Here is a 12,678-nt window from a genome sequence, read left to right on the forward strand (position 1 = left end):
AGGAGTGAAGACTGACACAGTATAGCTTTCAGGTATTTGACTCCTAGGTTTGCAATCATCAAATGCATCCAAGAAAATCAGGTTGTTCAATTTGATCAACCTGTTCAAAACTAGAACTTGCTCAAAAAATGTGTGTAGTCTAAATGTTAGGCTTGAATAAACAGATATATATATCTTTCCCATGTTCTTGACTGTGTAGAACCAATCTCCAGTGCATAGCTCTTATATAAAGTAAAAACAGACATTTAAAAATAGACATTTCATGGTTTTATATTTCATTAGGCTTAACCATCTAAATTAATACAGTAATTATCCATCTTTACTCTTACCAAAAGTATCTTAGAAAAATTATTTTAAATATAAAAGTTTGTATCTTTTAAATAGTATGTTAGCTGTAAAAAGTTCTAACATGCTCTATTTCTTTTGGTTGCAAAATGGGTGTTTTCCATGTACCATTTACATAATTAACAAATAGTACTAAGTAAAAATTCTTAACACAAATGCTTTGAAACTATCAGGATATATTGAAGTCTAATGAGCCACAAATGAAAAAATCATTTTATGTCAGTAGATGACACTGTATTAAAATTCCCATTAATATCTATCTGTGCACACTCTAGAAAAGCCACCTGTAAGACAACTTGTATAAATGCAGAGATCATCGAGTCTGGGCATTCACTCTGACACTGTAGTTTATTTAATGTCTTCTTTTCTCTGTTGATTCTGATCCAAGCCTAGATGATTTGCTCAGGTGTGGAGTGACCTTTGCTGCCAACATGGTAGTCGTGGACAAGGAGAGCACCATGAGTGCTGAGGAGGACTATATGGCAGATGCCAAAACCATTGTAAACGTGCAGACTCTTTTCAGGTATGTGTCTGTAACTCAGCTCTGTCATTTACTTTGTGCTAGATGGGTGTGAAATGTAGAATCTGCCTATGTGTTAGGAATGAACATGAGAAGTTCACAATAAATTTATCTGCGCTTGTTTATTAATTGCCTCATAAAACACTTACTTATCACCTAGTATATAAATGGCATTGCATAAAGTTAAATGTCTACCACCAGATCACTATTTCTGCTACTTATGTTCTGATTATGGTTTCATGCCTAGCAGTGCTCAGAGGTATATATTTAACTAGGATTAATATATTGTAAGGCTGTGAACAGGTAATTTATCCAAGTTAGGAATGAATGCATAACCTTATCCTCATTGTTTTCTAGTCTTTTGTTAATTAAACTAACTCAGATATGAAACCCCATTATGGTTATTGTTGGGTAAGTCTAAGTAGTCCTGACCAGAGAAAGTTCCCATGTGAGCAGAGTCAAAATTATCTACAAATTAACAAAGACATTTATGTAACTAGGAATGATGCTGTGTAAAATTACCTGAAAATTTAAATATCAGAAAGATCATGATTTCAGTTATATGAATGAGTTTTGCAGCAGCTTAAAGAAAATATATGAGCTACAAATTATGGCAGTAAATAAAGCAATCTGAACTGAATGGCCATCCCTCCTCACTCTACCGTCACACCTTCATAGTGTAGCAATGCACGTATTGAGACTAATTATCTCAGTGTATAGTTCAAGTTCAAAATTTAGAGGGAGGTGCCCAGATGTGAGTCTCGGTTATGCTTGCAATTTTGGGTATAGTGTGAGGGAAATTACTTTTCTTTCTTAAATCTCAATATCATAATTATAAGATTATTTAAGATTTAAAGACATATAATGCCTTTGTACATGCCTGGTAGTTTTTAATCACTTAATAAATATTAGTTAATATACTTGAGCAGTATAATTATCACTTTCATGTGATGGCATGGAAAAGCCACAGAGCGTGAACTCTTGTAGCAGCAAACTTCATCTGGCATGACCTCTTCTAGAGGTTCCATAGATACTATTAACTTGGTGACCTTATTCAAATGCAGTCTCTCATCTATAAAATACTGTGGAAAATAATTAATCCACCTTGTAGTGCTAATGCAAAGATTAGAGATTAGATATGTAAAGGATCTGTCACAACACCTGGAAAAATCTATTGTGAATTTGCATAAGAATGGCTCATTCCAAAAGTAGGATTACATGTTCTAAAGCCATCATCGAGTATGGCTGACTAGTTACTGAGCTGTGCTAGAAAGCCCATCTAAGGTAGTATAGAACCTGCTTCAAATATGACAGATATATAAGCAACTTCTCTAGAGAATAATGAAGGAAATTACAGAGTTGGAAATTTATTCAGGGGTGAGATTTATAGCCAGTGAATAAAGTAAACACATTCTTTTGATTCTGTGCTTTGCAAAAGCTAATTATACTTTCAAGAGGAGAGGATCCCGGGTTTCTTTGATTAAACATGCTATTTCATTTTTAACTCACTCTGAGATTATTTCTACTATGGTGAAATATCTATTGATTTGATTTTTATTTTGTGTGCTCTGAATGAATTATTTTGATTCCATGATAACAATAGACCTCATTTTACCGAGAGGTGTAAAGTTTCCCATTAATAATTTAAAACTAACTCATCAGAGTAACTAAAGATAGTTCAGGGCTGATGTACACATGGCAGCTATAAAGGTTGATGCAGCTCTTTCCCTTTCCTATCTTCTTCCTCCTCCCAGTTTTCTGTCCTTCAAGCTTCTCTACCCAACACTTTGCATGAAAATCACTAGAGGTAGAGTATCTTATTCCAGAAGTAGGATCCAGTGACCCTTCACAGAAAGCCTCAGGTTCTCAGGACTTATTACTATGAATTACATAGACATAACAAATATAAAGTTATATGTTAAATTTTCTAAAATTCATAATTTGCTAACTGTAAAAGTAATATACAGTCATTTTAGAAAAACTGAAAAATACAAAAATGTTGGAAAGAAGAAAAATTATATATGACTCAGTCATCTAAAATAAACTTGTTAATTTTCAAAATAAAGAAAAAAGAAGAAAAAGAAAGAAAGAAAGCATCAGGCAACCAGAAATCCTGTCAGTGTGGCTGCATACCAGGTCTTTTAGTCAAGTTTTTCATCACTGTGATCAAAAGACATGAGAAGAACAATTGGAGACAGAGAAGTTTATTTGGGGCTCATGGTTTCAGAGGTTCAGTCCATGATCAGCTAACTCTATTGCTCTTGGATCAAAGTGAGGCAGAACATCATGGAAAAGGGCATGGTGGAGGAAAGTAGCTGAAGACATGGCGACAGGAAGCAAGAACAGCACCCTGCTGTGCAGGAACAAAGCATAAAGCCCAAAGGCAGGCACCCAGTGATTTACCTCCTCCAGCTACACTCTGCCTGCCTACAGTACCACTCAGTTCATCCATGTCATGGATAAATCCATTGATAAGCTTACAGTTATCACATTCCAACAATTCCATGTCCATACAATTCTTGCATTATCTCACATGTGAGCTTATATCTAAACCATAATATCAGGTTAGTTAGGATTTAAATCGTTCTACCCAATCTCCCAAGGAATAAATTCTTACACATTAATTAGGTAAGAGCAAATAGTATTTCTAAAATACTCAGTGATCCTCATATATTGATGAACATCATCAATTTTCTAACAGAAAGCCAATATTTCTAACTGGTTAATTAGTGAGACCTGTGCTGTTAATGGAAATATGGATAATGAAAAACCAGTAGCGGTGAACTTTCTGATTAAAAAGCAAAGTGAGCCACTTTGGTGAAATAAATTACCAGCTCCTCCAGAGATTAATTTAAATGAACACATGTACTCATCACATTGTTTATTCAGAAACATTTTAAAGTAAATGACCAGCATCCAAAAGGTCATTCACTTAGTATTGATGAAGCTTGGGATTTAAAAGGGAATAGTTCCAAAGTCTAAAATTGCACTTTAATCTAGTAAATCTGAATGTGTCCATACTATTGCATCGTCTCACCATGTCCGATCACTGAAATGACCAAGATGATATCGGTAATGCACTCAGAATGGTGCCTTACATGGCACAGGCAGGTGATAACCAGAAGTTACTACTTATTAAAAGGATCCTTCCTCAAATTGTTATTTCCAAAATTCAGTAGACACAAAAAGGATATATGTAAGTGACATCATGGTTACTCTATAGTTTGATTATTATTAGGGCAATCAGTTAGATGCAGTTAGTTTGTTTATTTCTGAGCGAATAAATCACATCTTGCAATGTACTCAACTTCTGCATGTACAAGGCAGATAATTATTACTGTATGCTTGTACTTTATGTGAGTGACATTGCATTTCATTTTTAGCATTTGTGAAGCTATTTTGGCCCATGAGATATTTAATTAATTACTTTGACATTCCATTTTGATGTGGAACATTTCGACTTTTACATTTTCAGTGTTCAAAACTACCAAGAAATATGTTGGTTAGAAAAATCTAAAATCTTCAATTTTAGAAGATTGGGCCTGAAGTGGGCCTTCAGGATATATCACAGTGGTTTAGTACTTGCCTCGTATATGTGAGACCCTAGATTCTATCCCCAGCACCTCAAAAAACAAAACAAAACAACTCAACAACAACAACAAAAAGAAACTCATGAAAAGAACTGATGCCACACACACATGCCTGTGATCCCAGTGCCTTTGGAGGCTGAGGCAGGAGGATTACAAGTTTCTGGCCAGCCTTAGTAACTTGGCAAGACAGACCCTCAACAACTTAGCAAGACCCTGTCTCAAAGCAAAACAAATTAACAGGCTGGGATTGTTGCTCAGTGTTTAAGTGCCCCTGGGTTCAATTCCTAGTACTGCTGAAATAAATAAATAAACAAACAAATAAATAAATAAATAAATAAATAAATAAATAAATAAATAAATAAATAAATGAATAAATAATAGATCTTTGATTTGTATTTATCTTTGAACTTCCTAAGAAACAAGAATGAGATGCAATTTGAGGATAACATGATAGTAGAAATGCTCTGATAAAGAATTTTTTTATGTACCTCAAATAATCTGTTTTTCCAGGCCAGAATAAGGTTCAATTTCTCATTCAGAAGTTTGCATGGCTCATTTGAGTCCTGTGTTCCTACTTCCATGGTATATTCAGTATCAGTTGATGGACCTACTCTCCTTGAATTGTCCAAGGACCCTTCAGGGAGCAAATGAATTTGTTAACATGTAACATTCAGTAGGACCCAGAATAGAGTAACTCATGGAGTTAGCTCACAAGTTTGATTTATGGAGTATCTTCAACAAGGAACATTACACTTTAAGAGATTGCCCAAAAGCAAAGGACCTTGAGTTTTTAGGGGTGGCAAATTGTGAAAAGGCAAATATATCAAGAAATCAATAGCAGAAAAGGCTAGTTACCAGTTTATTGTGTAGATCCCTCTGGTACAGTTACCAGATTGATAAGGTCTAAAGTCTACCTTGGAGGAGAGGAGGAACATAGTTGTACATTTATGTCCTACTTTTAAGGAAGGAAAGGACAGGCAGAGTGCTTTTCTTGTATCTACTTCTCTTTGGTTGCTTTCAAATCAAAATAATCTTAAGCCAAGTGACATATTTTGGGGTGACATAGTTTACCACCGTTCAGTCTACTGTGACAGTTATGTAATTGCTTGTTACACTCCTGTGTCATGGTTTGAGGAACAGTTGCTAATCCTCCAGAGAACATATCCACAAAGCGATTCATCTTTAATATCCAAAGTCTAGATTACAGTGCCTAAAATTTTAATACTCAAATGTTACATCAGTGTTTGTACCAGAACATCTGATCCACAAGGAACCCCCAGCCTGTCACAGTTTGTGCTAGAATGATATCCCTCACTAGAACAACTCTGACAGGCTATTTATTGATCACTTATGCTGGTTTATTAATGCTCTTGTGGTGAGTTTTCCTTTTTGACTTTTAGTAGCCCTTTATGGAATCATACTGTTACAGTCTAGTTATTAGGTGTCTCCCAAAAGCTCATGTGTGAAACAATGCAAGAAAGTTCAGTGGTAAAATGACACAGTTATGATAAGAATATTAACCTAATCAATACATTAATCCCTGACAGGTATTAACTGGGTGGTAACTGTAGGCAGTTAGTGTATGAAAAATATTATCTAAACTAAATTTAAATATACACATAAAAATTATGTATTAAATTAAAAACAATCGCTTCAAAATAACTGTTTCATTTACCTATAAAATGCCTTACTTTAGGAATGTTTTGTATGTCAGTGGAATCCATTATTATTATTTTACTGAAAAAGAAATCAACATTGAGAGAAATTTAGTGACTCATTTTAGTCCATGTAGGAGAAAATGGCAGACTCAGGACCTCAACCTGCATGTCAAGTGAAAGAGAAGAAGAGAAAACTTTCTACAGGAGTTAAGAAGCCAAGGTGTGGGCTGGGGATGTAGCTCAGTTGGTAGAGAGCTTGCCTCACAAGCACAAGGCACTGGGTTCAAATCCCCAGCACCACAAAAAAAAAAAAAAAAGAAGCCAAAGTGTTTGGGAAGGCGCACAGTGTAAATTTTAGTGTAGGATAGGTATAAAATTAAATTGTCGTTAAATTTATATGATTAAAGTCCAGGAATGACTTAGTATAATACAAAGATTTTTGTTTTATATATACATATATATATGTGTGTGTGTATATATATATATTTATTTATACATAAACACACACACATACACATATTTATTTTTCCTAAAATTGAGATGACCAGACTTATAATGAGCACAATCGACGAAAACATTCAAACAAGTCATGGAACTGTCTTTTATTTGGAATATGGTAATTCTTACATCAGATCAATAGATGAACAAAATAACCTTTATGGACTCCTACAGTTGTGATTTATTGTTCCACAGATTTAGTGAGCATCTAGTAAGTGTTGGTGCTCTAGCTGCAATTAAAAAATGAAGCAATAATCACTGTGGCCTTAAAATGCTATAATCTGGTAGGGAAGTTAAGCAAATGATTTGAGGAATTAACTGGAGAATTATAATTATTGCACTTACTGAAATATGTAGAATATTATAGACCCAGATAACATGGGTATTTAATCTAGTTCTGTTGGTCAGGGAATGACTTCCTGAGGAATTGATGTTTTACTTGGAAGATAAATAGAAGCTAAGTGGCAAGAGATGGGTTGAACATTCCATAGGGGGCAGCATATACCATATGAAGCTTTGTGATACTAAGAGTATGGAATTATTGAAGGAATTAAAGGAACCCAAAGGGAAGATTGGGTGATATGAGGCTGAGATGGTATTCAGGAGCTGCAGTAGTATCTGAAAGCAAAACAAATAAGCAGAAGTCCATACAAATCCAGAAAATTTTTATTATATTTTAATTAAAATATTACTTACTGAATTAGGATATTACACTATATCTTCAGATATGTCATGGTGACTGGAAGTGACTTTTTAATAACAGGAAGAAAACATTAATATATAGGTATAGAGAAAACTTAAATATCTGAAACACCAGTTTGGGACTATAACTGACTATTAATACTAATGCAAATATGACTCTATCTTAACTATTCCTAAATAATTTACATATACTTCACATATTCTACAATAGTAATATTGAGAGTGAGATAAATATCAAATATCTCCCATATTTTAACATGAGTTTCAGAGTTCTCTTAATATACTGTGAAATAGTATGTTAATATATATGTATATATATGTCTATATTAGTCAACTTTATGACAACATACCTGAAATAAACCACTTAAATGAGGAAAGGTTTATTTTGACTAATGGTTTTACTTGACATTTCTGCATTGGGCCTGTGGAGAGGCAGAACATCATGGCAGGGAGCATATGACTGAGCAAAGCTGCTTTCATCATGGTGGCCAGGAAGTGGGAAAAGGAAGGAAAGGGTTGGTGACTCAGTATACCCTTCAAGGTCACATCCCCACCAACCTAACTTCTTCCAATTAGGCCTCACCTCCTAAAATTCCTTCTACTCAACAATAACACTTTTAGTTGAGGACCAAGATTTCAGAAATGAATTCAGGAATATTTAAGACTCAAATCATAACACTCAATCCTTGGCCCTCAAAGACTTATATCCATCTCATAATGCAAAAGTCTCTAGTTTATCTCCAAGAGCCCACATAGCCTTGACAGTTCAAGCATTGCTCAAAAGTTCAAGTCCAACATCTCTGAGACACAAAGCTGCAAACCCATTTAAGAAAAAAAAATAGTTATATACTTTCAACATACAATATCAGGATAGGCACAGGGCAAGCATTTCCATTCTAAAAGGGAGGGATAGGGTAAGGAAAGCAGGACTGGAATCAAAGCAAGACCAAAAACTAACCAGACAATCATTAAATCCTATAGTTCCATGTCTAGTATCGAGGACACATGTAGTATTATGTGCTCTCCAAAGGACCTGGAAAGCCCATACCTATGGCTTTGTTGGTTTCAGCCCACATGTCTGCTCTTAGGCTGACTGTGCTCACTGTCTGCAGCTCCCCTTGGCAGGCATTCCATGTTTCTGCTATGCCCAACTTCCTGGGGTCTGTACTGCCCCTTTGACTTTATTCTCTCAGCTTCACACACCATCCTGTCAGGTTTATCTGCAGAAACTTGGAATCAGGCACACACTGCCTGGCCTCTGAGGCTTCCCTCTGAAATCTTGGTGGAAGCTTCAATGACCTACAACTCTGGCATTCTGCATGCCTGCAAAACCAGCATCATGTGGACCAAACCAAGGTCTGCTACCAGTGGGAGGTGTATGTGAAACTACTGGATCCGTGAGTACCGCAGCCTTGGCTGAACACAGGGAGATGAGTCCCAGAGAAATAATTCCCTAGGCATCCCTCACTGGCAGGGTGCTCTGGGGCTTCTCAAAAGAAATCCTTTGAAATGAATTTACAATTTTATACTCTTGAAACTCTAACGGGTGCTATCTTGCCAATCCCTTACAGAGCCTCTCGTCATCTTTTATATTGTCCCTGTGTTATGTTCTTACCTTTTTTAGTGGTACTATTCTCTTTAATAAATGCATCCTTTCCTTCTGCACTTTACACACTTTAAATGTGTTCCTTTTCTGACAAAACTGCAGGTTTTCAAATCTTTCCACTCTTGTCTTTTGCTCCAGATTCTCACCATAAATCTAGTTAAAAGCAGCCAACAATGCCCATGTTATTGAATGTTGCAGTGCCTTAGAATTTCCCCAACCAGTTAAAGTAGTCAGTCACCTTTAAACTCAGTCTCACACAAATCCCAGGGCATGAACAAAATGCTGATAGTCTTTGCCAGAATGTAGCATGAATAGCTGCTGGTTCACTTCCCATAGAGTCCTCCTGTCCATTTGAATCTTTCTGAATCTGATCTTGACTTTCTACAATCAATAGCACCATTTTTGTCTTCTGAACGCCCATCAGAGTTGACCATTAATCTTTTCTTTGGGTATTCTAGGCTCTTCCTAGCCTCCTTCTCCAAATATTTCCAAATTCCTCCTATAAAACAGTTCCACAGTTCCAAAAACTGCTGAACCATGTCATCAGGGATAGTCACAGCAATGACCCCAATTCTTGGTACTATTTTTCTATGTTATTCAACTTTCCATTACTGTAACAAAATGTCTGAGACAAACAACCTAAAGGAGAAAAGGTTTATTTTGCCTTACAGTTTTGGAAGTTTCAGTCCATGGTTGGCTAGCTCCATTGTTTCTGGGCTAGTGCAGGAAGAACATCATGGAGGAGAGCACATGGTAGAGCAGAGCTGCTCACATCATGGCACCTCAGAAGCAAAAGGAAAAGAGGAAGGAGTTGGGGTTTCCCAAATACCTTTAAAGGGCACTCTTCCAATGACCTAACTTCTTCCACCTCCTAAAGTTTCCACACCTACCAACAGTACCATCAGCTCTAGACCACACCTTTAACACATGAACTTTTGGGAAACATTTAAGATCCAAACCATAACAAAATGTTTTTCATCTTTGTATTAGTTAGCATAACCAGGCAAGGCAAAAACATTCACTGGCTAAATTAATGCAGGCAGAGAACTATACCATAGATATTTTTTATATCTCCAGTTTTACTTAACATCAGGGACTCCAAACATAATCATAGAAAAGGTTTAAATAGCACAAACTATATTATTTTTTAATTAAAATTTTTCTTTATTATAATCTTAGTATCTAGGGAAAAGAGGCTTTTTATATCATTTTATTTCTAAACTATATTGTATTCCAAATGTACTTAGCAAATATTAATGCACATGAATGAATTTACAGTATTAGCATTTTAAAGTTACATATCTGAATATGTTAGACAAAGAAATTTGTGAATATAGAATATTGTATTTGAATACATTCGATGCTTTATAAAGGTCACTGTGATACTGTACTTCATTATGTATTTCTTGGTTCTAAATTTTCACTAGGTGGCAGACTTAGCCAAGTATTCAGTTTCTGTGTTTAAAATAACATAAGTGATGTAGGTTCACTTATGTAGAACAGAAATGGCAGGTACTTTGCATAAATTGTGTTGTTTTATCTAATTTCAACTGTAAAAGTCATTCAAATGTGATGACTGGGTCACTCAGTTTTATTTTTCACTCACTAAGACTCCAAATATATCTAACCACATATATGAGTATATTTTTATTTGATGTAATATAATAGAAAAGAATACAAACAAAAACTGTAAATAATTGGAAGTTTATTTACATTTAGGATAATGGCATATATGGAAGATAAAAATCATACTTCTTAGAAAAGTAAAAAAAATATTTTATAGATGAAATAATTTGTCATTAGTTTGATATCTGCCTCATAAATTTCTTCTTTGGCCTTATATCTTTTTACTGCCCTAGATGTTCTTCACAAGCTATCCATTCATTAGTGTCTCAGTGCTCCTTAAACGAGGAACATTGTGTGAGTCATAATTTATCACCACTAGAAATACATATGTAGCTCTATAATTCATGAATTTTTACTGTTTTCTCCATTTGTTCATAGAATGTTTAATAACAAGAATTTTATTTTATACATTTTTTATCTTCTAGAGACCAGAGCTTTCTAATAGTAAACTGGTAATAGTTATTTGTTAAATCAGATATTTAAAATTGCCCTCATAAAATACAAATAATAATGATGAAGTTATGACCTAGTAATTACAATTTAAAAGTAGACAGGAAAGTAGACTTTATATTGTTAAATTAGGTAAGATTTTTAATGTATGAAACTCTCATATACAACTAGATATTCCTAAGAATTTGTTACTTTATTTGGATCCTCTGAATTTCCTTTCCAGAGGTGTACCTACCTCTTCATTAAAATAGTAAGGGGGAGAGCTTTTGAACCCAAATACTGCTATGTTGCAGCTCTGGCCACCTACCTACATGCTAATTTGAACGTGGAATTCATCTCACTGTGCCTCAGTTCCTCATCTGTAAACTAGGAATAATAGGTTAATCATAGAAATGTTCTCTGTGATTTGTAAAAGATAATATGACCCTCTTGGTTTCTGACACAAGTTGAAAAATATTGAGGTACAAAGAAACCAAAAAGAGAGGGATCAAAATGTCTGGCAAGAGGATGCAACTTTGAAATATAGCAATAGTGGGTTTCTTAAATCCACCCTCAGGAACTGTGGTCACGGGCCATGCTGACAACCACTAGGCTTGCCTTTAGGGCTGAGGTCACCTAATACGCTGACACAAACCAGCACAAGCCTAAAAATACCAAAAAGATGGAGGTGCCCTCAACACCTCCAGGGGAAGGAGGGGGTATGTATGGATGGAAACAGAAATACAGAGGTTCCCACATGATGTCGTGAAGATTACATGAGTTAATAAATGAACAGTTCTTAAAACAGTGCTTCCTGTGTTTTACCTATAAATATTTTGTAGGCATTTTACCTTTCCAAAAGCTATAAAATGGAAAAAATAGAAAGAAGAATATTTGGGTCAGTGAAATTTTCTTTTCACAGTACATAGCATAGAATTTAGCAATTATTGTCTAAATGAAATTATATGGCTTTGTGCTTATTGATCCATTTGGATAATTACTATTTATTCATTTTAGTTTCTATTGTTACAGGTTATTAAAAATTATCTGTGCAACCCATATTATGGTAACAGTTATTTTAAAATAAATCTTAAATACTTCTGAAATTTCAAGATATGAACTTGGCAGTTGGTGGCATTTTCTAGGCTTACCAGAGAGAATTTGCTGGCTCAAAAGTCAACTGATGAATATGTACATCATATATATATTATATACACACACATACACACATAGGTGTATATATTTATGATATTTATACATACTTATGTTTGTATTAATACATATATATATACATTTTTTAATGAGACCACTCCTAATTTTTTAAGTTTCTGAGAGATAAGAACTTCAGTTTAGAGAATTTACATTTCATATGAAAAGATTGGAGCTGCTAAAAAGCCAGTCAGATGACATATAGAAAATAGTGTTTCTGCATAAACTAACAGTTTGCACTTTAACCCTTAACATTTTACCCACTACAGACATCCCAGAAACACAAACAAAAATTGGTTGTTTATTTTAACAAAGATTCATTAATTAAAGGCGTACAAAATGCAGTACTAGGCATCGAGAGGATAACTTTGACTCTTTAGATGTCACTACTTAGCTCAGGCATGGATAAAATCCACCAGAGCATAGGATAAGGCACAATGTAATAAGTGGTACATCCCCAAATACTGGGGATCTAAAGTAGAGAGGGGCATTTTG

At 34.9% G+C, this 12,678-nt stretch overlaps 1 protein-coding gene across 7 annotated transcripts in view; it reads left to right on the forward strand.

Moving 5' to 3' along the window:
• Nucleotides 1–12,678, forward strand: part of KCNT2 (potassium sodium-activated channel subfamily T member 2) — a 371,051-nt gene that overhangs the window by 288,445 nt on the left and 69,928 nt on the right. For all 7 annotated transcript variants that reach the window (XM_079107991.1, XM_079107989.1, XM_079107987.1 and 4 more), the window contains one exon: nucleotides 734–868. In XM_079107991.1, coding sequence (XP_078964117.1) covers nucleotides 734–868 — 135 coding nt within the window. The remainder of the gene's footprint in view (nucleotides 1–733; nucleotides 869–12,678) is intronic.

Source organism: Sciurus vulgaris (genome assembly GCF_902686455.1).
Source record: "Sciurus vulgaris genome assembly, chromosome: 12".
Classification (NCBI taxonomy): Eukaryota; Metazoa; Chordata; class Mammalia; order Rodentia; family Sciuridae; genus Sciurus; species Sciurus vulgaris.